At 42.7% G+C, this 27,456-nt stretch overlaps 1 protein-coding gene across 13 annotated transcripts in view; it reads left to right on the plus strand.

Annotated features, from left to right (window-relative positions):
• nfasca (neurofascin homolog (chicken) a) overlaps positions 1-13,284 on the plus strand; it is a 150,978-nt gene extending 137,694 nt beyond the window's left edge. For 12 of the 13 annotated variants that reach the window (XM_014131783.3, XM_014131782.3, XM_014131788.3 and 9 more), the window contains one exon: positions 9,178-13,284. In XM_014131783.3, the coding sequence (XP_013987258.1) occupies positions 9,178-9,406 (229 nt within the window). In that variant the 3' untranslated portion in view covers positions 9,407-13,284. The remainder of the gene's footprint in view (positions 1-9,177) is intronic. The other variant, XM_014131801.3, reaches the window with a different exon arrangement.
• Positions 13,285-27,456: the final 14,172 nt, after the last annotated feature.

A 27,456-nucleotide genomic window follows, 5' to 3' on the forward strand; every position in this document is an offset into this window, starting at 1 on the left:
TGTGTGTGTGTGTGTGTGTGTGTGTGTGTGTGTGTGTGTGTGTGTGTGTGTGTGTGTGTGTGTGTGTGTGTGTGTGTGTGTGTGTGTGTGTGTGTGGCGTGTATGTGTGTGTGTAGTCTCTGGCTCTCATACGCTTGTGTGTCACCTGGAGGATGTCTCCTTCCTCCCTTCCCTCTCTCTTGCTCTCTACTCTCTCTCCTATCTTCACGTCTCTTCCCTCTCTTCTCCACGCTGAAATGGTCATCTGTCCCTGACAGGAACGAAAATGAGAACGAAAACGAGAACAGGTACTTTGGTTTTGGCACGGCATCCTCCTCCCGGCCTGCGCATGTCTGGGGCAGATACTCCCCTCCAGACTGGGGGGGGGGGCTGCCTGCGGGTTTGGGGGTGAGATTGGGGAGTTCGGGGTAAAAGTGGGGGTGCGGAAGTGAGGCAATAACTGTGACGTTAGATCATGGTCTATGACCAACTTCACCCTCCTCCCTTTGCACTACTGTTCATGGGGTGGAAGGGGAAAGTGAGAGATGGGTGGTGGAGGTCGACACAGTACACCAGCCAATTTAGATATCTCAGTTCCCGGGGTGTCAAACATGTGACCAGGGCACAGCTGAGACTCTCCGGGTAGTGTGAATACACAGAGAGAAGTGAGAAGTGTTGTTTCTACACAGCTAGACCTTCCGGCAATGGACTTCAGAAATATGTAGCTAAGCTGTAGCTAATTAACAAAAGCTTCTATAATCGATCCCTGACTCTTTGGGTATATAGTCTACTTCCATAAAATTAGGTCAACTTTCCCTTCAAGGCAGGTTAGTGAATAGGACAATCTCACTTCAGGGTTAAACCATGTTATGCATCACCAGACTACCTTGGCCTAACCTTAAGGCTAAGATCATCTATTGCCCTGGGTATCCATGGCCTGTCCATGGCTGTTCCACACCTGCTACCTCACAAACAGAACAACAGCCATTACAATAGGCAAAATTACTTAAGCCCAGGGCTGTTCTGGACATTTTCAATACAGGCCTCTGGTGGAGAGTTGTCTTGGCAGGGACCAGATCCATCCATGGGTTGTTCAGGGTTAAGAGCAGCAAGTGTTCAATATGGGGCAAGTGAGGCTAATCATAGCTGTGGTTTAAGCGCCGCCTCAGGCTCATGACATTCAAGTGAGAAAAGCGTATTAGTGTTCAGGACTCCGCTGAAGTGCGCAGACAGTGAGCCAAGGCTCCGTACTGTGAAAGCCTCTTCTTATTATCAGTCGCCAGGATATCACAGAGTTGGAAAAGCAGATTTCGGAGTACCACAGGCCTCACTTTAGATCCACAGCTGAAGAGTCACTTATCTAAATATGCTCTGAAAGTGTCAATTTAATCAGGTAATAAAGTGTCAGGTAAATCGAGGTAATTTGCAAATGAGAGAGAGAGAGTGAAGGAGACCTAGAGAGAGAGAGAGAATATGCAGGGTTTTCTTATCTCTCCCTAGAGAGCCGTCAAGTGTTTCATGGATCAGGTAGGTGATGTGGTGATCCTGAAACTGATCGTGAACACTGAGAAGTCCTGAACCCTTTGTCTCTGTCGAGGCTTTGATCGTGTTTTCCTACCCTTAAGGTTAATTGCTTTGTTTTTCTTCCAACAGCTGACATTTCAAAAGGCAGCAACCACCAGGTGCAGAGGTGAAGGCTGAGGATGGAAATCAATTTGGGCTGAAGTGAGAGGGAGGGAGGGAGGGAGGGAGGGAGGGAGGGAGGGAGGGAGGGAGGGAGGGAGGGAGGGAGGGAGGGAGGGAGGGAGGGAGGGAGGTGTAGGGTAGAATCTGATGGAGAGAGGGTTTAGGGAGGGAGGTTGGAAGGTCTTCCGTTGGAGTTTGACACCCTTGAGGAACCAATTTGGGGAATAAGCAGCAGAGAACCTTCGCAATATGTGACAATAAAGCCTTTGCATGCAGATAAAATATCAACACGTACAACACTATTTCCTTCCTACATGCTGACATTCACTGCTGCTCACGTCCAATAAACAAATGTTTATTCTGTCCCGTTTCGGTTGAGTCGACCTCGGCCTTCAAAAGGGTCAAACTGACAGATATGTCGATAAAATAAACATGCAGGAGTAAACTTAGTATGTTCTGGCCCACATGAAAAAATTCTACAGTGTACTATAGAATACTACAGTACTTACTATGGTAAACTGTAGTATACTGTATAATACTATACTACACACTGTAGTATCCATTAAACGTGTAGTACGTACTATAGAGAAACACTGTAATAAATACTAAAGTTATGTCCGTAAAAACACTACAGTCCGCAAAAACAGTACACTTTTTAAATTATTGTAAAAACAACAGTATTGAATTTGCCTATACCTTGCCCATTCCCCTCCCCATATCGCAATTTGTGCCACCCATAAGTGAGAAATCTACACGCCAAGTGTCAACCATATATTGTTTTCCCACAGGTTATGGAAAATGTGCTCTTTTATTATTTCTCCAATAGGTTTCCTGAAGGAGAAAACCTCCACTTCTATGTCAAAAACTATAGTAAATATTACAGTAATGTCTGCAAAAACACTATAGTAAATACGACAGTATACAACAGTCTGCAAAAACACTACAGTAAACACTACAGTATACTGTAGTACAATCCACAAAAACACTACAGTAAATACTACAGTAAACTACAATCTGCAAAAACACTACATTAATTACTATAGTATATACAGTTTGTTTTAATACACTATTTATACTATAGTTAACTGAACATATTACAGTATAATACAGTATGATACATTATACTACAGTAAATATGACAGTATAAGACAGTATTCACTGTAGTATTTTTGCAGACTTTAGCAAAAACACTACAATGAATACTATAGTATTTATACCATATTATAAACTGCGGGTTGAATGCTGATTGGCTGAAAGCCGTGGTATAGCACGGGTACGACAAAACATTTATTGTTACTGCTCTAATTACGTTGGTAACCAGTTTATAATAGCAATAAGGCACCTCGGGGGTTTGTGGTATATGGCCAATATTCCACGGCTAAGCACTGTATCCAGGCACTCCGCGTTGCGTTGTGCGTAAGAACAGCCCTTAGCCGTGGTATATTGGCCATATACCACAAACCCCCAAGGTGCCTTGTTGCTAAAATAGACTATAGTATTTTTTCATGTGGGGGAATAATTTTCATAATTTATGATGTATAAACACTTTGACAGTTCTATCTCTCCATGTGCGTGACTCTATGGCAATGGTGGCCCACCCTGCTTCTGGAATGCCGCAGTGTGCAAGCTTTTGTTCCAGCCCAGCTTTAACACACTTGATTTAACGTTCTGTGGTTTGTACATTGAAGACTGGTTGATTGTTAGAATCGGGATGTTACAGCTGGGCTGGAACAAAAGCCTGCACCTTCTGCAGCTCTTCAGGATCAGGTCTGGCCATCCCTGGTCTATGGTGTATCCAGTTTGACTTTCTGTGGTGCTACAGACTCAGCTGTTAGGGCCATCATTTGCCAATTGCCAAACCCACAGATGTGTTCCTTGATGTAGTTCTGGTCCCGTGTGTTACTTGCGGCTTGAGATGGCTTCAACGGCCTCCATCTGTCCATTCATTCCTCCATAGAGGGCATTTTCTTCAGTTGAAGAAGGTTCAAGCCTCACGTAACACCGTGGACCAGAGCTAGCCTTGATGCACCTCATGACCAGATAGATAGAGATCCCATTTTCCTTTGGCTACGTAAAACCTAATTCTAGGGCTTTTTGTTCGGTATCCTATGATTATTGTTGCTTCATCTGTGTTTTTGTTTGTTTGATGTCATAGTACAGTAGTAGTATGGGGCAACCATGTATGGGCACCCAAATGTTTTTGACCCACTAGTAAATGTGATTTTAGGTCTATATCACTCAGGTATATTAGCAATTCCCCCCCCATTCAAGATCTCATTTAAGATGTCATTTTTAGTCTGTGTGTTTATTCAGTATGTTTGTCTGTTCAGTGTGTTTTTAGCCATCTCTGTTTTTTGTTCTTCCTCACCTTACGTCTATTTCCTTTGTCTTTCTGTTTTGGTTTCTGTTCCCATTGGGTCAAATCAAGTTGTTCCTTCAAAAGGTATGGAAGGAGTAGAAGTCTGTTGTGCACAGTGCACACCACAACCAGAATAACCCTGAAGTAATATGCATTATTTACTTTGAGATCGCTCAGACTTCTTGCATTGGATTTTAATCGATTAATATCTAATCACACACTAATCACAACCTGTTGAATTGACTAAACATTGACCATTCTGTTTTCAATTGAATGAAAGTCGTAGCTCAAACATATTCTCACTAAGGCTTAACCAACTAAAACCCTCATTTAATTTCAAAGATATTGTTGATTCCAGTCATGTCGAAGTAAGCGGAGGTGGAAAGTAACAAACTGATGTTGACATTTACGCAATTGATTTCTCTAGTCCAATTGATATGTTAATTGAGCTGGGTAATATTATTTTTTATAGAAAAATGCTCAAATAACAAAGATTAAACAGTTTGTTTTGAAAGTAGTTTCAGACACTGCAGCTTATTTCAGTAGAATAAAGTATTCCCAGTTACTTTTTCCACCTTTGCTCCTTTCTTAAAAAAGAATCTAATCAGATAATTGAATCATTCTACACCCTCTCATTGTAAAGAGGTTTAAAGTCGAAGAACGCTTGGTCTTTTATACCTCCTCTAAACCTTCTGGCTCACTAATATTGCTTGAGCGATAAGGTCAACACACGAAAGCTGGGAAACCCGCGACTTGAGCCAGGTTTTTTTTTATGACTTTGCCCACTCTAGTAGATTTATTCAATTATATAATGTGGAGATGTCCTCATAATTTAGCTGTAATACTCCACTCTTGAGTGGATTTAGAACTATGGACAATAGTTTCGTATTTGCCAGCTGCTATGCTTCTCACCTTATGGTTCGATAAATCTTAGTGAGTTTGAGGGTTGTGAAAATCTAATAAGTTCATTTCTCCATCTGCTCAGGTCTACTAAAAATCAAGGTTGTCATTGACCATGCCTGTATAAGGCCAATGTCTACATACACTATTGTATGTATGAGTGTGAGTTCTAACACTCCTGATAAATCCGTCTCTCAGTATATTAATCGATTAAAACATAAAAAACATCTCCCGTGCAGTTATCCAGTTTCTTCTCATCTATTTCACTCTCTCTCTATTTTCTGGTCTACTTATCTTCTCTAGACTCTCACTCTCTCATGTATGATAAGATGATAAGATGGCGGCGCTGAGGACGGCGAGTCTTGCCGGTTCCTGCTTGACATTGCTTTTTGTATTGCTTTTTCTGCGTTCACTGTTACTTTGTTTGCTCAGAATGTTCGTGTAATATTCCTACGACCGACAAACACTTCTGGATCATGATTGGAAGCTACACACTTATCTCTCAGCCTCCCAGATCTGGAATAATACATTAGTTCCATAGTTCCCCGCACAGCGGGCTTACCTGACCGAAGGCAAAACCAGTGATGAAGAAAAGGAAGGGAAGGGGGACTGAGCTAGGCTGTAAAGACAGGCTACATGGCCTCCTCTTCCTATACTCCTAGAAAAAAAGGTGCTATCAAGAACCTAAAAGGGTTCTTCTGCTGTGCCCATAGGATAACTATTTGAAGAACCCTTTTTGGTTCCAGGTAGAACCCTTTTGGGTTCCATGTAGAGTCCTTTATACAGAGGGTTCTACATGGAACCCAAAAGGGTTCTGCCTGGAACAAAAATGTGTTCTAGCTGGAACCAAAAAGGGTTCTCCTTTGGGGACAGCCGAAGAACCCTTTTGGAACCCTTTTTTCTAAGAGTGTAGTATCCTGATGGCTAATGTCCAATCGCTGGAAAATAAACTTTGAGCTCAGAGCAAGGCTTCAATCGCAGAGGGACATCAGGGAATGCTGTGTCTTTGTTTTTACAGAGACATGGCTTACGTGAAACTCACTCGACTCTGCTATCCGACTAGATGGCGTTTCCATTTTTCGTATGGATCGTATGGCGGCTTCTGGTAAGAGTAGGGGAGGTGTATGCTTCCTCATCAACATTTCCTGGTGTAATGAAATTAAAAACATCTCGAGCTCCTGTTCACCCGACCTGGAGTTCCTGATGCTAAAATGCCGACCCCAATCTATGTCGAGGGAATTCATGTGTATTATTATCACAGCTGTGTACATACTGCCACAAGCAACCAGCAAGTTGGCACTCAGCGAACTGTACAATAACGTTAGCCTGCAAGAAGCCTCTCACCCGGAAGCTGTCTTTGTCGCGGGAGATTTTAACCAAGCAAATCTTTTAAAGAATATTCCAAAGTATCGCCAACATGTATCCTGCCTCACAAGAGGACCATGCTGGACCATCTGTACACAAACATCCATGACTCGTACAAAGCAATCCCCCGCCCCCACTTCAGCCAATAAGATCCGTCTCTGTGTTCCTACTCCAAGCCTACAAGCAGAAACTCAAGAGGGAGCCACCAACTCAGAGAATAGTGAAGAGCTGGACAGAGGAATGAAACTCAATGCTGCAGGACTGTTTTGAGAATACTGATTGGATTTTTGTTTTTAATTCATCCACCCAGAACGTATCCATTATCATTGAGGAATATACATCGTCAGTCACAGGCTTCATAAAAAATTGTGTTGATGATGTTGTACACACAATACCAATCTGGACATAACCCAACCGAAAACCCTGGATGAACAGATAAATCCATACCATGCTGTGAGCCCGTACTGCAGCATTTAATGTCAGCAGAACGAACCACAATGACTCGGTGTGAAGTGTACAAGGCAAGCAGGTACGAGCTCCACAAATCCATTCATTCGACAACTCAGACTTGTGACACGTGGCAAGGACTCCAGGCTATCACTGACTACAAAGGCAAATCCAGCGGATTGGTGCCAACCAAAGCCTCCCCCCAAGATGAGCTTAACATCTTCTATGCCCATTTTAAGGCAGACAATACAGAGCCATCCAGGAAGTATCTCACTGCTCCGGATGACTAGGTGCTTTCGCTCTCCAAGGCTGATGTGTGGAAAGATCTCAAGAGGGAATATTCACAAAGTCACCAGCCAAATGGCATCCCTGACTGCATCATCAGAGTGTGGCTGACCAACCTCGCGGGCGTCTTCATGGACATCTTCAACCTGTCCCTATCCCAGGATGTAGTCCCCACTTGCTTCAAGGATACCACCATCGTTCCAATGCTCAATAGTGTACATGCCCAAATGACTATTGCCCCGAAGCACTCACCCTTGTCATCGTTTAGGGCTTCTAGAGGCTGGTCATGGCCCACATCATGGCCAGCATGACGGGTACACTGGACCCACTCCAATATCCCTGACGCTCCAACAGATCCACGGAAGATGCCATTTCCATCGCTATTCACACGGGCCCTTACACATCTTGACAAGAGGAACACTTATGTGAGAATGCTGTTCATTGACTACAGTTCACCATTCAACACTATTGTTCCCTCCAAGCTCCTCACCAAGCTTAGAGCCCTGGGTCTGGACACTACCCTCTGCAACTGGATCCTGGACTTCCTGACAACCTCCTCCACACTGATAACCAACATCAACCAGTCAGCCTATAGGGAGGAGGTAAGTGAACTGGCACATGCCCGATCCACATCAACAGGACTGCAGAAGAGAGAGTCAGTAGTTTTAAATTCCTCGGGGTCCACGTCACCGATTACTTGATATGAACCAACAATACCACCACTCTTGTCAAGAGGGCGCAACAGTGCCTCTACTTCCTAACGCGTCTGAAGTAATTCGGCATGCCACCCCGGGTCCTCTCCAAATACACCATCGAGAGCGTCTTTACCAGTTTCATCACGGCCTGGTACAAGAATTGCTCCGTCCACGACCAAAAGGCCCTCCAGTGTGTGGTGAAGATGGCCCAGTACATCACTGAGACAGTTTCTATCTACAATCCATCAGACTGCTGAACACCTGACCTGGACTGAACACCTGCTCTGATTCTCTGCACCTTAGTACACATGCACTCACTCACTCACCCACACACAGACAGACACACACACACACACACATGCACACACACACACATCACAACTGTTGCTACCAGACTCTAATTTACTATTGTTGATACAGTTTGGTCTGGTTGCCTTGGTAATTCTTTGTTGATGACCTGTGTGCTCAGTTGATTTGGTGAGTGCATGGAGCATGCTCAGAGCCATGACTTCAGGTAATCTCTGTCAGATTATATTCCGACGTAGTTTGTCTACTAACTGGCCAGCCTTGATACAGTACCACACCAGCAAATCACCAAAGAAAATGTCAAAACAGTCTGGTTTGTAGATCGATCCTTTCTACAGCCAAGATAAATATTCAACACCTCCAAATATGATGGAAAGACTGTTGAAGAGCTAAACTTGCATCCTTTTCTCTTCCCTCTGCTCTGGTAATGCCTTTCTGCTGTTTGCTATCTGCCTGTTGTAAGAGTCTAGAGAGCTAATGTTGGTTTATAGCACCAGTGTCCCTCTGCATGACAGTTCTCTCTCCCTACTGCAGAGGTAGAAGACATAGGGACATGTTCTGAACTGAGATACGCTCACCTACTTTAATTTGAGCTTTCACACAAATTGTCTAATCCCTGCAACACTCTGCTTTGTGTGTGAGCTTGAGGTTAATGCACAGATCTCACATCAGAACATAGTCCAGACTGAGTGGCATGTGTATGTATGAGAATGTGTTGGTTTGAGCATTTAAGGGCAACATACAGCTTCCCCAATGACTCAGCGGTGCTGTAGCAGTTATTGTAGACTACAGTATTTATTTCAGCAAGCTTATATTATTGCACTCTGGTTGACAACTGCTAGTGTTTTTATATCATAGCTAAAGGCAAGTATCGATGTTGTTCCAAAATAGTTTTTTTGAAAGTGATTGTGTTCCAGTGTGAACTGAATGACCTCAGCTTCAGTCTGTGATGATCTGTAAGAGAAAGGACTGCGGAAAACTACAGTCAACACTTCCCTTGTATACAGTTGTTCCCTTCCCCAGTTCTCCTCTGACCCCTGAACCCTATTCTCTCTCCCCCTTAACCTTTGGGACGGTAAGGACTCACTTGCGGTGATGACCGTGTCGATGACATCACAGGCGGAGTCTAACCTTTGACCTTTTTACCCTTTGTAGCAGCGACGAGGACAACAAGCCTCTGCAGGGCAGCCAGAACTCTCTGGACGGCGGGGTGAAGGAGAGTGACGACAGCCTGGTAGACTACGGCGAGGGAGGGGATGGCCAGTTCAACGAGGACGGCTCCTTCATTGGCCAGTACACAGTCAAGAAGGACAAGGACGAAACAGAGGGCAACGAAAGCTCTGAGGCCACCTCACCCGTTAACGCCATCTACTCGCTGGCATAACCCCCCCGCCCGCCTCGGCCTGGGGATCTGAGGAGCTCCCCCTAGCGGTCGGAGGGTGCTATTACCACCACTACTACTACCACACACACACACCACACACCACACACACACACAGATATGAATATGAATATATATATATGAATCTATGAAAACACGCATACACACGTAAACACACAGCGCCTGCCTGGAGACTGTTTGGCCTCTTTCAGCGGACGGAGAAACCATTCCTCTGAGAAATAAGGGGGTGCGAATGGAATGGAATGGAAGCTATCATATACAGTGAGCCAAGCCTTTATTGTCAGCTCCAGAAAATTTGCTTGCCGAGGCAAAGTTTGGGAATCTTGAACAGTACCAGTTTCTCTATGCTCCTCCTCCTCCTGCCCATCACACAGACTTTAGTGTGCCTAAAGAGCTGGCCTCAAGTATAGAGGACTAAGAGGCAACGCAGAGGTTTTCAAGCATTTTGTGTGGCACTAGAGCTTTTTTGTTTTCAACGTCCTCAGCTTTTCCCGCAACCCCCCTCTTCCTCCCACACATATCACGCCCCCTGTGTCTTTACCCAGCATTCCTAAGGAAGGAGACACAGACGCTCCTCCTGTGAACATATCAGCTACGGACCACCAACATAGCAGGATGTCAGCAGATATGTTTATCATATTGATATTTCCGCAAAGAGAGATAATTCTGGTACAATAGACGAGTCATTAGAATATATTAATGCTGTAAACACTGCTAGCTCACCTTCTAGTGCGCTGCAAAACTATGCACTACCACCACCTCATGTTTTTGGGTAAAGTCTGGTTATGAATTCAATTATTTCTTTTTGTGTTGTTTCTCACAGGTTTAAAGAAGAATAACTTGCTTAATGAAATGGTATCGTTCCCTCCCCATCCCGCTGTGGTAAATGTACTTCTGTTTCACCTCCAAACTCAAGTTGTGTGGAGATATTCAAAATGGCCACAGCTATAGCAATGCCATTCCTGCCTCAAGCTTTGTTATTGTACAAGCCTATACTATGTCAGTTATAAATGACATTTGAAGAAAATATTTTTTTCAAGCATGGTAGTACTTTAGTGCAAGAGACAAAGGAAAAGTAGCTTGGAGAGGAGGTTTGCTCTGCTTGGTAAACTGCTACAGACTGTCTGTCCATCTCTATGGCGAATGCTGCTGCAAGGAGGTGACTCACTTCTTGTTCACTTCCTGTTTAGCATGGCTGTGATCATTAGGCTAGGCTTGATCGGCACCTCTTTTGTCTGCTTATTTTATAACTGATCTCGTTATGGGACAGGCAGAATCTGTAGAGGCATGTCTTCACCTTCAAACCTCTGGAAATTATTTGAAAACATAATTGACTCTTGAAGTCAAAATTAAACGAAATACTGCTACAAAACATATTTCATGTCTTTGAATATAGGATACAGATAACTCTGTGAAGGTAATGAACGTCCCTGCAGATTCCACCTGGCCCTAGTCATCATTGTCATACAAAGCCAGTATGTCAAGGAAGTGTGAAGAAGTTAGAGTGCATCGATACTAATACATTGGTGGACCGCCATTTTACCATTTGATCCTTTCAATAGTAGAACTCATTCATGAGTCTTCCTTGATGTTTCACCTCTTGAAGCGGTAGAAAGCTCAGAACCCACTTTTACAACTGATTACAACAGCATTACTAAAGTCTTTCACGTTAAATCAAATAGATCTTAGCTAACAAATTGCAATTAGCTAACAGAGGTCACATTGTATTTCAGATAACTATTTTATATTTTAATTTATTACATTATGTCGATAGTGTTAATTCATATAATAGTAATTCATTTATTAATTGTTGAATACACATTTTTGACCAACTGAATTAATGGTATCACATCAGAACCCACTCTGAAAGCCACGATAAAGAACTTAACGGGATTTGTTATTGTACATAAGAAAAGGAAAATCTGCTGTATGACACATCTTTTGTTGCTATGGGTATTTTTCTGTAAACTAACAACATTGACTGTCACCATTAAAGACGTGTTGATCTATTCATTGTGATGCTCTTCATGTTGAGTATTCATGTTTGTATTACTGTTATTATTCCATGTTGGTATTAGAATTTATTTAATATAACTTTAACTTAACACAGAAATGTAACGTTGCTTATTTGTTTGACATACTGTAACTGTACGTACATGTAAGTCCTGAAACAATATGTCTTTGTAAATATCTATCAGAAAAACTGCTTTATGAGTAAAGAAATAGTCACAAATCTGTATCCACCAAGCAAATGTACCTGGTGCATCCCAAGAATGATGTCATGTGGACCTTTGCAATGTAGCTTTGATTATGATTGGGACTCAAAATTACTCAATTGATGTTGTCCCTAAGAACTTGCTTTGAAATTGTAATATATGGCTTGTGACTTGTCTATCGGTCCGTCACTTTTCTGATCATCACTAATTCAAAAGAAACAGTTGAGAATAAACACTATGTTGTGGAACAGGTATACAGTAGTCAGCCACTTTATGGTGTAAATAAAAAGTGCTAATGAAATGTGTTGTTGTAGCAAACTGCACACACCTGTTCAATAGATATGAAAGAAAAAGCATTTGCTGAGGTAACGGATAGCCAATTTTCCCCTAATTTGTTTGTTTTTGTATTGTCGTCTCTTAATAAGGCAACCCCAGACTTTCTCAAGGCTGCACAGACTCATTCTCCCATCATGCCATTCACCTAACATGCCTGCTGCTCCACTCCTCCTGGTGACAGCACAGTGGCTGGTGGCCATTTTGACAGGGACAGATTTGGTTGTGTGCTTCACTTCTTTAAAGATATGTCTTGTGTTCTGCCTTCCTCCTCATCTTAGACTTAAACAAATGGAATATACTGTATGGCCATCAACATCCTCTGTGAATGGGTCCTCTTTAAACCTTCTTTCTCCAGTATGTCAAAGCAAGTTTTGACCCATTTGTTTTTCATGTTGTTTCTTTGTGGTAAAGTTCACTGTGACCACTGGGTAGTGACTACATTAGCCTACCATGCACAGACACCTGACCACTATAAACATGAGGACACAGGAGGCCAGGAGTGCTGGCAGAGACACAATACAGTGCCTTTCCTGTTGCTATATGCTCTCCTCAACAAGACAAAGTGCACAGAAAAACAGTCCAATCACAAACCTCCAACAACCCTTAAAAACGACTGAATCACAGAATGTTCGATGACGGATTTAGCCTTGAACTCACCGTTGTTTGAGTTCTGTACAAGCCCTTTCCCCTGACAGCCTTTCTCCTTTCCCTGTATGGATCCTTAAGGGGGAATTAGTGAACTGGCTAGAAAACAGAAAATATAATAATGCATATTTGCTGATACACAGTGCTTTCTTATGTATTTTAATTTGTTTGTGCGCGTTTACTGGAGGTGCATAAGGAGTAGTGTTTTTTTATTCTGTTTGTAATGTGTGTATCATCGACACTACTCCTCCCTTACAATAGCAAATACGTTTTAAACTATCAAGGGGTAACAAAAATGTAAAAGTATCAATGTGCATTTTCACAGCTTTGAGTTCACTTGATTTGAGATTCTGCAAAACTGCGATTTTATTCTTCAACGTGATGCCCCATAACAATTATAAAATTGGCGCATGTATTGTAATTGTTCATGTTCTTGTTATTTGAAATTATTTTAATTTCTGCATTTTACTTTTACAATTATAAGTGTATCAAAGCAGCTCGTCCGTCAAGCCTCTACACGCAAAAGAACAGCTTTTGTAAGGTACATCTAATCAACGGAGAAATGGCATATTAATATATTCACAATGTATGCGTGTATGATGAGATGTTGCAACTTCTGCTAGAGACGCCTTCTTTATAGTAAAGCTATCTCTTTTTCTCTAACCCCTGGCTATTGTCTTTATCTTCTACGGTTCTGTCCATGTCAACACTACTCATACTATTCAATCACTTCCCAGAGTCTGGAAACTTCAAAATCCAGAAAAGTAATAGAAATGAATTTCTGAGTATATTTGTGCATCAGTCAATATGTTTTAGTACAAAAACTGTTTGAAATACTATACACATACAGGTGTACATTCTTGGAGCTTGATATAGTTTTTTTATCAGTAGGTTTAGCATTAAAGGTTAAGCACTGCTGGACCCTGGCCCAGTCTAGTTTTAGCCCACCAAACAGCCCTACCATAAGTAACTTACTCATTTATCTTCTGATGTACCGTGAATGCAGTCTCCACTAACGAGGGAACATTACCTTTAAATTTCAATCACACTGTAAAGCTGAACTTCTGCGATACGGATTGGCCTTTGCTCTCAAAGGCCTAAATGATGTACTGTAGCTGCTAATTAGTCATTCAAATCAAATCAAATGTATTTATATAGCCCTTCGTACATCAGCTGATATCTCAAAGTGCTGTACAGAAAACCAGCCTAAAACCCCAAACAGTAAGCAATGCATGTGAAAGAAGCACGGTGGCTAGGAAAAACTCCCTAGGAAAAACTCCCTAGAAAGGCCAAAAACCTAGGAATAAACCTAGAGAGGAACCAGGCTATGAGGGGTGGCCAGTCCTCTTCTGGCTGTGCAGGGTGGATATTATAACAGAACATGGTCAAGATGTTAAAATGTTCATAAATGACCAGCATGGTCAAATAATAATAATCATAGTAGTTGTCGAGGGTGCAACAAGCACGTCCGGTGAACAGGTCAGGGTTCCATAGCCGCAGGCAGAACAGTTGAAACTGGAGCAGCAGCACGGCCAGGTGGACTGGGGACAGCAAGGAGTCATCATACCAGGTAGTCCTGAGGCATGGTCCTAGGGCTCAGGTCCTCCGAGAGAAAGACAGAAAGAGAGAAAGAGAGAATTAGAGAGAGCATATTTAAATTCACACAGGACACCGGATAAGACAAGAGAAATACTCCAGATGTAACAGACTGACCCTAGCCCCCCGACACATAAACTACTGCAGCATAAATACTGGAGGCTGAGACAGGAGGGATCAGAAGACACTGTGGCCCCATCCGATGATACCCCCGGACAGGGCCAAACAGGCAGGATATAACCCCACCCACTTTGCCAAAGCACAGCCCCCACACCACTAGAGGGATGTCTCCAACCACCAACTTACCGTCCTAAGACAAAGCCGAGTATAGCCCACAACGATCTCCGCCATGGCACAACCCAAGGGGGGGGGGGGGGGGGGGGGCGCCAACCCAGACAGAAAGACCACGTCAGTGACTCAACCCACTCAAGTGACGCACCCCTCCCATGGACGGCATGGAAGAACACCAGTAAGCCAGTGACTCAGCCCCTGTAATAGGGTTAGAGGCAGAGAATCCCAGTGGAAAGAGGGGAACCGGCAAGGGCGGTTCATTGCTCCAGCCTTTCCGTTCACCTTCACACTCCTGGGCCAGACTATACTTAATCATAGGACCTACTGAAGAGATAAGTCTTCAGTAAAGACTTAAAGGTTGAGACTGAGTCTGCGTCTCTCACATTGGTAGGCAGACCATTCCATAAAAATGGAGCTCTATAGGAGAAAGCCCTACCTCCAGCCGTTTGCTTAGACATTCTAGGGACAATTCATTCATCAGCAGTGTCATGAATTGGGCACTGTTAAGAACTTATTAGACAGGTAAAAGAAAGTGGTATACTATGATCCACTGGGCCACAGTAGAACTGTTTGTAAAGAACATGTCACTACAGTGGAGCACAGAAGTTGTTCTACAGAGATTCTGAATAATAAAGAATTTGCTACACTGCTGAGACACTTAAATAGAAAGACACACACAGGGAGTCCCCTCACAGGGAAGCAGTCTAACATAGAAGTAAGTCCCCACACAGGGACGCAGTCTAACACAGAAATCCCCACACAGGGAAGCAGTCTAACATAGAAGTCCCCTCACAGGGAAGCAGTCCCCTCCAGTCTAACATAGAAGTCCCCACACAGGGACAGAAGTCCTAACATAGAAGTCCCCACACAGGGAAGCAGTCTAACATAGAAGTCCCTAAACAGGGAAGCAGTCTAACATACTTGAAAACTATTACCGACTACAAAGGGAAGCACAGCCGCAAGCAGCCTAGTGACACGAGCCTACCAGACAAGCTAAATCACTTCTATGCTCGCTTCGAGGCAAGCAACACTGAGGCATGCATGAGAGCATCAGCTGTTCCGGACGACTATGTAATCACGCTCTCCATAGCCGACGTGAGTAAGACCTTGAACAAGGGTCAACATTCACAAGGCTGTGGGGCCAGACGGATTACCAGGACGTGTGCTCCAGGCATGTGCTGACCAACTGGCAGGTGTCTTCACTGACATTTTCAACATGTCCCTGATTGAGTCTGTAATACCAACATGTTTCAAGCAGACCACCATAGTCCCTGTGCCCAAGAACATGAAGGCAACCTGCCTAAATGATTACAGACCTGTAGCACTCACATCCGTAGCCATGAAGTGCTTTGAAAGGCTGGTAATGGCTCACATCAACACCATTATCCCAGAAACCCATGACCCACTACAATTTGCATACCGCCCAAACAGATCCACAGATGATGCAATCTCTATTGCACTCCACACTGCCCATTCCCACCTGGACAAAAAGGAACACCTATGTGAGAATGCTATTCATTGACTACAGCTCAGCGTTCAAGACCATAGTACCCTCAAAGCTCATCACTAAGCTAAGGATCCTGGGACTAAACACCTCCCTCTGCAACTGGATCCTGGACTTCCTGACAGTCCGCCCCCAGGTGGTGAGGGTAGGTAGCAACACATCTGCCACACTGATCCTCAATACTGGAGCCCCCCAGGGGTGCGTGCTCAGTCCCCTCCTGTACTCCCTGTTCACCCACGACTGCATGGCCAGGCACAACTCCAACACCATCATTAAGTTTGCAGATGACACAACAGTGGTAGGCCTGATCACCGACAAGGACGAGACAGCCTATAGGGAGGAGGTCAGAGACCTGGCCGGGTGGTGCCAGAATAACAACCTATCCCTCAACGTAACCAAGACGAAGGAGATGATTGTGGACTACAGGAAAAGGAGGACCGAGCATGCCCCCATTCTCATCGACGGGGCTGTGATGGAGCAGGTTGAGAGCTTCAAGTCCCTTGGTTGTCCACATCACCAACAAACTAGAATGGTGCAAACACACCAAGACAGTCATGAAGAGGGCACGACAAAGCCTATTCCCGCACAGGGACGCAGACCCACACAGGGACGCAGTCTAACATAGAAGTCCCCACACAGGGATGCAGTCTAACATAGATGTCCTCACACAGGGAAGCAGTCTAACATAGAAGTCCTCACACAGGGACGCAGTCTAACATAGAAGTCCCCACACAGGGAAGCAGTCTAACATAAAAGTCCCCACACAGGGACACAGTCTAACATAGAAGTCCCCACACAGGGAAGCAGTCTAACATAGTTGTCCCCACACAGGGATGCCGTCTAACTTAGAAGTCATTACACAATTTGACAACCCTAAAGACAACTCTAACCATCCAAAATGTCCCTTCCCCTCCCCAGAGCAGATGCTCTGTGATATCCACAGGAATTCGTTAAAGTAACAGAAGCAGATGTTCACGACACCAAGCCCTGCCATGTATGCGTGTATGATGAGATGTTGCAACTTCGGCTAGAAACGCCTCTAACTCCTGGCTATTGTCTTTATCTTCTAAGGTTCTGTCCATGTCAACTACTCATACTATTCAATCACTTCCCAGAGTCTGGAAACTTCAATATCCAGAAAAGGAATTGTTTACTGTGCTTACTGATTATATTTGTGCATCAGTCAATATGTTTTATTACAAAAATAGTTTGAAATACTATATAGATACAGGTATACATTGTTGGAGCTTGATCTAGTTTTTTTATCAGTCTAGGTTTAGCATTAAAGTTTAAGCACTACTGGACCCTGGCCCAGTCTTGTTTTAGCCCACCAAACAGCCCTACCATAAGTAACTTACTCATTTATCTTCTGATGTATGCCTAGAGTGGATTACATCATTCCTATTAAACTGGCAGGGCTACTGTTCTCCCTCCATGCCGACAACAAACCCCAAAACACTGGCAAGATTAATACAAGCAGCACAACAATAAATCAGCTGGCAGACCAAAAGAGAGAGAGGGGGAGTTGGAGTAGGTTGATGGTATGTTTTATTGAAGAAGGCTGAATACATTCTCCCTGCCTTGACCCCCACAAGGTTTGTAAATATTAATGTCCTAACCACGCCACCATGCCGCCTTTCTAAAGAGAGCCACAGACCTCTCTCCTTAGCCTCTCTCTGTCAAATACGTCACCCATAAAAGCCATTAGTGAACATATCGGTGGCTGATCCTGACGAAAACTACACTACACCCGCTCATTCCCATGTCTCACGGTAGTGTTCCGTAATTACGCCCTCCTCTCTCTACATGAAGGGAATTAGGTTACTTGGATGCAGAGGGGGAAATGTAGATTTTACTGACAAATTGGGATTGCATTGTGATCAGGTTTAACCAAGGCAAGGAGGACATTGCATTACAGTCTGGAATTGGAGAACAGTAATCGTTTTATACGGTGGTAATAAGATGCTGCATCCTTATGAGATGATGTGTCATGATATCATGGCTAATGAGATTCCTCGAAGTAAATGTCATTATTAAACATGAGACGTGTTATTCTTTCATAAATAACAATCTTTCTGTAATTACCTTGGACCCATAACTTTGTCTCATATATACAAGCAGTATTACATTTCAGCCGTTCACGGTAGTACACTAGCACACTCTCAGTCAGTTTATGCGTTAACCTGTAAGGGGTGCGTAACTGGTGGCAGTGAAGTCAGACTCAGGACAGCAGAACTAGGTAATAGCCGGAGCCGTTTAATACAAAACCACGGGCAAATAAGAAATAACCAACATGGGTTCAAAACCCGACACGCACCAGTAAACAAGTGCACAAGCACTTACAAACAAACAATTCCACACAAAGACATGGGGGGAACAGAGGGTTAAATACACAACACTTAATGAGGGAAATGTGAACCAGGTGTGTAGGAAAACAAGACAAAACAAATGGAAAATGAAAAGTGTATCGACGATGGCTAGAAGACCGGTGACGCCGACCGCCGAACGCCGCCCGAACATGGAGAGGAATCGACTTCGGTGGCAGTCGTGACATAACCACTCTGAATGAATGAATGCCTAAACTTAAGTTTAACCATATATCAAACCGTAACCCTAAGTTTAAGTACTCAGAATGAATGCCCAGTTTGACTGACAGCTAATATATGGCAAAATACTCCGTAATTAAAACGACAACACAACTCCATAATCTACAGACGCGCACCACAGACCATAATTAAAAGGGGAAGACATGCCATAATTCGATTGTCTGCAGTTAAGGCAAATGTTGCGTTGACATTTTAACACTCTATTCAACCTGTATCGCTGAAGCATTACAGATTGTGCGATAGAAATGTAAAGGCCATTTCAGATTGAGTCGACGTGCAGTGGTTACCGTGAATGCAGTCTCCGCTAACAAGGGAACATTACCTTTAAATTTCAATCACGCTGTAAAGCTGAACTTCTGCGATAGGGATTGGCCTTTGCTCTCAAAGGCCTAAATTAAGTACTGTAGCTGCTAATTAGTCATTAATTCATCAGCAGTGTCATGAATTGGGCACTGTTAAGTACTTATTAGACAGGTAAAATAAAGTGGTATACTATGATCCACTGGGCCACAGTAGAACTGTTTGTAAGGACCATGTCACTACAGTGGAGCACAGAAGTTGTTCTACAGAGATTCTGAATAATAAAGAATTCGCTACACTGCTGAGACACTTAAATAGAAAGACACACACAGGGAGTCCCCTCACAGGGACGGAGTCTAACATAGAAGTCCCCTCACAGGGACGCAGTCTAACATAGAAGTCCCCTCACAGGGACGCAGTCTAACATAGAAGTCCCCTCACAGGGACGCAGTCTAACATAGAAGTCCCCTCACAGGGACGCAGTCTAACATAGAAGTCCCCTCACAGGGACGCAGTCTAACATAGAAGTCCCCTCACAGGGACGCAGTTTAACATAGTAGTCCCCACACAGAGATGCCATCTAACTTAGGAGTCATTACACAATTTGACAACCCTAAAGACAACCCTAACCAGGCAAAATGTCCCCTCCCCTCCCCAGAGCAGATGCTCTGAGATCTCCACAGGGGTACATTAAGGTAAACAGAAGCAGATGTTCATGACACCAAGCCCTGCCAGGTAGCACATCACATTACTACGGAACCTGTCCAGGGAAAACTCAACACACACCATGTCTGATTTAATCTACCAGAGTGCTATATTGTTGCCCTTCTCTGTGGATTGGGCTATAAAGACATGAATCTCCTTTAAACTAAGGTATTTCGGTAAGCTATTGATTATGATCATGTTGTGACAGATTGTCATTGATTGAAATTGTCTCTGTGTAGACTACCATCTTTCTGTAGACCACTGTGTCTTAGGTATTGGTTGGCACAATGTAATTGCCCCTTTGGTGATCAATAAAGTACTATCTTATCTTAGCCCATCCACATGGTATGAGATCACTTCCAAAAACACCCCCACCCACTGCACCTCTCCACTATAATTACTATTTATGCTTGGCCAGCTTGACCTGTTAATTTTGCAAATGCACTCTGTTCAACTGGCACCAAGGAGCATATTCAGAGTAATTGGAACACATGGCTTCCGTTGTGTTGAATGAATGAATTGCCAAGGGGGTTGAAATCATAGTGTTTCATTCATGCAGCTATTGTACTAGAGCCAGACAAGTAACTCTGCCCTTTCAGCTTTGCCGTAGTCTATAAAAAGATAGATGACATGATGAAAGCGCACACAAAGAATTTTTGACAACCTGATTTATCTGTGCGCCATATGCATGGCTTGTATGATGCATCTACCCAGGTGCTGTCCATACCAAGTGGACTTTGACTGCAGTTACTGTCTACAGTGAATCATTGGTTAGCATCCCAAATGGCACCCTATTCCTTTTATAGTGCAGTAATTTTCCACCACTTTTGTCAAAAGTAGTGCACTATATAGCCAATATGGTGCCATTTGGGACGTATCCATCCTCATCTTTACTGCATTCTGCAGTAGATTGAAAGGCAGAGGAGGTTAGAGTGCCTGGTCGATTCCATTGATTACAACAAAACATCCGGTGCATTGTATGTACTCAGAAACCCCAAACAAGCCAAGCTAGGTTCCCTGGTTTATGTGGGCCATAAAAAAAAAATCTGCAAAGAACCAGGGGAGGTTAGTGAGAAAAGAAAACGGCATTATGTGGTGTTTAAGATAGGGATAGTTTAAGATAGGGAGCTGTGTAGATGGAGAGTAGGTAAGTCATTGTGATTCTAGCCCTGGAGTGAGTTAGGAGCTGAGGTCACTTTGTGAATGTAGACTCAGGCAGAGTGAGTGTACAGAGGACACTGAATAGAACAACTGATAGGTGTTCATGCATTTAGAGACTTCTGTATACTGGATGTAAGGCTCGGAGTCAGGAGTGGGTGGGTGGGTGCTTGGAACAACCTTGAAACAGTGTCTCAACTATTGCGTAAGCTCAATACAGGTATTGCGCAACCTTGATAACTATGTATCGTGCCAGTTGAGAGTCTCTCCTATCTTCTCTTTCTCTCTCACTCTCCAGTGCATACTGTACATGCTGAGTTCAAAGGAGTGTGGTGAAGGCAGGCAGGCTCATAGTAATGAGTTGCCCTGCTGACAATGTAAACCTCTTTGAAACCTAGTTTAAAAAAGCACCATGCAGTGTAAAGTCAATCTAGCACCCAGCTTGTTTTAGCATTGTGATTGGGATCTGTCAGCACCAAGACAAGTTTCTGGGGTTCTGTTGAGCTGCAGTAATGATGTGTCTTCTCTGTATCTCCTCTCTCTTTCTATTTCTCTCTCTTGTGCGCTCTCTCTCTCTCCCCTTGCTCTCTCTCGCCCCCTTGCTCTCACTCTCTCTGTCTCTCTCTCTCTCCTTCTGTCTCTGTCTCAATTCAATTCAATTTAAGGGCTTTATTGGCATAGGAAACATATGTTTACATTACCAAAGCAAGTGAAATACTATATCTCTGTCTATGTTTCTCTATCTCTTTCTTCTCTGTGATGGTAACAGAAAAGCAGGCCACTACACTCTTAAGGCTAAGGCTGGTTTACAGTTCAAATCAAATCAAATTGTATTTGATGCCAGGAAATTACAGAAAAATAAAGATAAATATTGTATGTCATTATCAAATAGGGTGTAATTTCATCAAATTATATTTGATTTTTGAAATTATGTTTTAATTATACATTGTATGCTAGCTTTTCAACTGGAGTTAAATCAAATCAAATCAAATTGTATTTGTCATATGCACCAAATACATTTCACCTTACAGTGAAATGCTTACTTACAAGCCCTTATTAACCAACAATGCAGTAGCGGAGAGAATAGTCTATGACTAGGGTGGCTGGAGTTTTTGAAAATTTTTAGGGCCTAAAGTTGCTCTATCGACATGTCTGTAGACAGTTGTTGCAGTGACATCATGAACATTCTATTGTCGTCAGACATCAAACTTGTTTTTGTCGTTATGAAAAAGTATAAACACAAAAATTACAGGCTCATGACATAAGCAGCCCGGTTGTCCAAAATAGCATAACTGCTATATTTTAACATCAATAAACCCATCCATTTAAAAATGCATTTGGTTAATTTTGCAAATACGGGAACTATTGGATGTTAAATGTTTTAGAAAGTGAAACCGCTTGAAACTGCTTTTTATTTATCTGAATATTTTCTTCACTCTGTCTGGAAACCAAATCTAATAATGGCTGAGACCATACTGTTAGAATATAACACATTTTATCGGTTTCCCCAAATACCCGAGGGGAAATGTCATTACCACCACATCATAAAATTAGCTATTTCAGTTGAAAATGAAATGACAGAAATTGTGCCTAAGTTATTTTATACAACATTTCACATGAATCGTATTTTGTCATGTTATTTATTTAATATTTGGAAGTTTTCTTAATTCTATGCATTTTCCATTGTCATGTCTAAATATCCATATATGCCTTGATGATACTCAAAAACATGTAGTGAGTTTTCAGCACTTGGCAGGTCCGTTCTGTGAGCTAGTGTGGCCTACCACTTCACGGATGAGCCATTGTTGCCCTAGACATTTCCATTTCACAATAGCAGCACTTACAGTTGACCAGGGCAGCTCTAGCAGGGAAGAAATAAAAATGTATGAACAAATACATTTTGTCATTACCACCACTGTTTGTCCTTACCATCACAGTTCATTACGTAGTGGTAATGACGTGTAGTGGGAATGATATTTTTACAATATTTGGTCAAAAATAGCAGGGACTCTAGCATGCTAACTTATAAGAAGCTTATAAGAAATCCTGCTATGCCCTCCGACGAATCATCAAACAGGCAAAGCGTCAATACAGGACTAAGATCGAATCAAACTACACCAGCTCCGACACTCGTCGGATGTGGCAGGGCTTGCAAACTATTACAGACTACAAAGGGAAGCACAGCCGAGAGCTGCCCAGTGACACAAGCCTACCAGACGAGCTAAATAACTTCTATGCTCGCTTCGAGGCAAGTAACACTAAAACATGCATGAGAGTATCAGCTGTTCCGGACGACTGTGTGATCACACTCTCCGCAGCCGATGTGAGTAAGACCTTTAAACAAGTCAACATTCACGAGGCCGCAGGACCAGGACGTGTACACCGAGCATGCGCTGACCAACTGGCAAGTGTCTTCACTGATATTTTCAACCTCTCCCTGACTGAGTCTGTAATACCAACATGTTTCAACCAGAACAACATAGTCCCTGTGCCCAAGAACACTAAGGTAACCTGCCTAAATGACTACTGCCCCGTAGCACTCACGTCGGTAGTCATGAAGTGCTTTGAAAGGTTGGTCATGGCTCACATCAACAACATTATCCCAGAAACTCTAGACCCACGCCAATTTGCATACCGCCCCAACAGATCAACAGATGATGCAATCTCTATTGCACGCCATACTGCCCTTTCACACCTGGACAAAAGGAACACCTATGTGAGAATGCTATTCATTGACTACAGCTCAGCTCAGCTAAGGACCCTGGGACTAAACACCTCCCTTTTCAACTGGATCCTGGACTTCCTGATGGGCCAGGGCCAAGCTTCCTGCCATCCAGGACCTCTATACCAGGCAGTATCAGAGGAAGGTCCTAAGACTCCAACCACCCTAGTCATAGACTGTTCTCTCTGCTACCGCACGGCAAGCAGTACCGGAGCACCAAGTCTAGGTCCAAGCCATATGACTCCTGAACAGCTAATCAAATGGCTACCCAGACTATTTGAATTGCCCCCCCCCCCCATCTACGCTGCTGCTACTCTCTGTTGTTATCTATGCATAGTCACTTGAATAACTCTACCTACATGTACACATTAACTCAATTACCTCGACACCAGTGCCCCCGCACATTGACTGTGTACCAGTACCCCCTGTATATATCTCCACTATTGTTATTTACTACTGCTATTTAATTATCTGTTATTCTTATCTGTTACTTTTTTTGGGGGGGGGTATTTTATTAAAACTGCATTGTTGGGTAAGGGCTTGTAAGTGAGCATTTCACTGTAATGTCTACACCTGTTGTATTTGGTGCATGTGACAAATACAATTTGATTTGATTTAACTCCAGTTGAACAGCTAGCATACAATGTATAATTAAAACATAATTTAAAAAATGAAACATAATTTGATGAAATTACAGCCTTTTTGATATTGATGTACAACATTTACCTTTATTTTCTATAATTTCCTTGCATCAAAAATGGAATTCCCCTCCATGACACTGTCACTCTTTATATCCATGGTAAGCAAGTACACAAACTTTTGAAAATAGGTTCTTTTCATGTAATTTGCTTGTCATGGTGGTACTGATATTTTGTGTAAAGAGAAGCATGAAATGGCTCTTGCACAACTAATATGTATATTGTTTCCATTTATTTTACTCCTTTTTTGAACAGGTGTATTAAATATTTTGTAATTATCAAGACTTCTGTAACTGTAATACACAGAAGAATGTTGAAAGTCCACGTGTCAGACAGGACAAAAACAGTGCAAAACAGTCAAATCCAGACATGAAATGCTTAATAAAATAAAATAAAACACTTTTTGAAAGCTGAAAAAAAAGCTTAAGGTTATTTTAGTCTCTACTTAATGGATGTGAAGTAAAAAAATCTAAATCAACATTTTATCTTAAAAATCTAACCCTGGGAAAAGGCCCATATTTGCAAAATGATCCATTTATAGTCTGTCAATCCAGCAAACTAGCAACTAAAAGCAACTTTCTAAACAATGTTTTAGTTCGTTTCTAGCTTGTTAGCTAGCCAGTTCAAATAATGACCATATCATAGCTGATAATGTCTTAACTTCAGATCATTTTTATTCATTGTTACAGGAATTTAAACTCACAACAAGATCATTATATACAAGTAAATGACGAGTTAATTACAGAAAATAGCTTATGGTTGTGAGTGTGACGAAATAAAAGCAGGGCACTCTACCAGAGAATTGTAGAACTTGTGCATTGTCTCATTGCCTTCTCAGTCAAGTAACCATGACAATGGATGCAGCGACAGGGTCAAAGTTGAACTTTTTTCATCTGTCTGCAACAAGGAAACCGACTGTCACAGTGACGGTCTATAGACATTCCACTGGAGTATAAATAAAATGTTGTTTTGACCAGTGACACTTGTCACATTCTAATTGCCTACAGACATGTCGATAGACAAAGTATAAACCAGCCTTTAGAAAAAAGGGTTACAAAAGTGTGATTTGGCTGTCCCCATAGGATAATTATTTTTGGTTCCAGGTAGATGTCTTTTGGGTTCCATGTAGAACCCTCTGTGTAAGGGTTCTTTATGGAACTCAAAAGGGTTCTACATGGAACAAAAAGGGTTCTACCTGGAAACAAAAATACTTCTTCAAAGGGTTCTCCTATGGGGACAGCCAAAGAACCCTTTTAGGTTCCAGATAGCACATTTTTTCTAAGAGTGCATGACTCACTATCTCTCCGAGAGCTGCAGCAGCCAGCAGATCCAGGGGAGGATCTGTTTTAATCAGGCACAGTCCTCCTCACATAGCAGAGCCTCTTACACAAATAGGTTACTATACTTTATTATTTTTATGAGGAACTGTATTGGAGATTATATAGGGAAGATTATACTGTCTAGTTTACGGGCTGAATATTAACTTGAGATATATCCATCACGCCTACATTATAATAACTTATGATAATACACTTCCTTACGTACTGTATACTCCCTCTCCATTGGTGCCACAGCTCGGCCAACTACTTCACATTTAACCAATGAAGGACCTAGAACACACATCCCACTGGCCTGGGTGCTAGACAGAGATCAATAAATCAGAGAAAATAAACTCCCATTTCTACAACACTCGGCATGCACTATTATTTTGTCTGTTTGTTGTGCCAATATAAATGAATCATCACAGGAGCTCACCAGTGTTGCAGACGTCCTTCATCTTTTATCTACATTTTTCTTTGCCCTGGACCATAGCTTTGACGATCTTTCTGTTTGTCTGTATACATCTTTTCACACTATTGTGCTAAACCAAATCATACTGTGCTGGCTCTGGTGTTTTCTTATCACATAGTCCTTTACGGCCCAGTTCCAGCAACTATGGTGGACAATCCCGGCTGTAAGTCTGTCCATCTCTTTTCCAGGTAGTCAGTAGACAGTCCCTCATAGTCCCCTCTAGTCCATCTTTTTTGTCCACCCTAATAAACCTGCTTCATTAGTACACTCCATCATGTGAATCAATCAGATTATACATGAACGGGACATTGTACACATCTCTCATTGTTATAAATGTATCCTTAGACCTTTTACCAATTAATCTGGGCTATTTGTCAGCAGTTGTTCATTACTCTGGGAGAAAAGGGAATAATAAAGTGTCGGACTGGGTGCAATGTGGTGTGTAATGCCATTACTGTTACATTTGTCATGGGGAGCTGTTTTAACTTTGCACCGCTTCCTCCAATAGCTTAAAAGCCTCTAAGCCACAGCCTCTATCAGTCAGGCCTGAATAATTAATGTCTTAAAGCGCCTGACCAGAGAATGAGACAGGATCTTAGAGTGTGAGAGAGACAGGGAGTACAAGAGAGGGAGAAAGACAGGACCTTTGAGAGGGAGAGAGACAGGACTAGTGAGGAGAGAGGGAGACAGGACCAGCGAATGATAGGAGAGAGGGAAAGAGGAAGAGTGAGAGGGGGGACAGCTACCTCAGACAGAGAGAGGAGAGGGGAGACAGGGATCAAAGGGAGGGAGACTGAGGCTCAATCCCATTACCTCCCCTTAGCCCTTACCCTTAGCCCTACCCCTCCGTTTTGCATGATCCTGTGAGCCGTATCGAGTGGGAGTGATGCCCCAATCCAACTTCTAACGTGGCTACATTACAGGCACATTGTTGTTTTGCTGTTCTTATTTGTTGCTCCCCACTGGTACAGACATCAGTTCAATGTCTAGTTTTGATTTGGTTGTGTTGTCAACTAACGTGAATTTAACATGAAATGAACAGAAAATGTCACCATGTCATTGGATTTAGGTTGTAAGTTTGGTGAAAAAAAGACGAAGATACCTTACTTTGATGACTTTTTACAAATTCAATTTTTTTGCATTGATTCAACCTCGCATTACATTTTTTTATTGAATTGACTTGGAAACAGCGTTTATTCAACCTGTTTTTGCCAAGTGGGTCATTTGTTGCTCATAAGTAGGACTATGTATTTTCTGCCTGAGAAATATATTGGGACATCGCCAGAGAGGGACCAGAGAAGGAGATTGGTTGGTTGCTTTTAAAAAGTTTTAACTATCTCTGGGTAATTTTCAGCCGTTTAAAAACGTTATTTTTCTCATCCATCATCACTCGTCCTTACATCACCTCTCCCTTGTCGTTTTACTCTAATCCATCTCTCTCCACACCTACCTTTCTATGCCTGT

Source organism: Salmo salar, chromosome 12 (assembly GCF_965601325.2).
Source record: "Salmo salar chromosome 12, fSalSal1, whole genome shotgun sequence".
In the NCBI taxonomy this organism is placed as follows: Eukaryota; Metazoa; Chordata; class Actinopteri; order Salmoniformes; family Salmonidae; genus Salmo; species Salmo salar.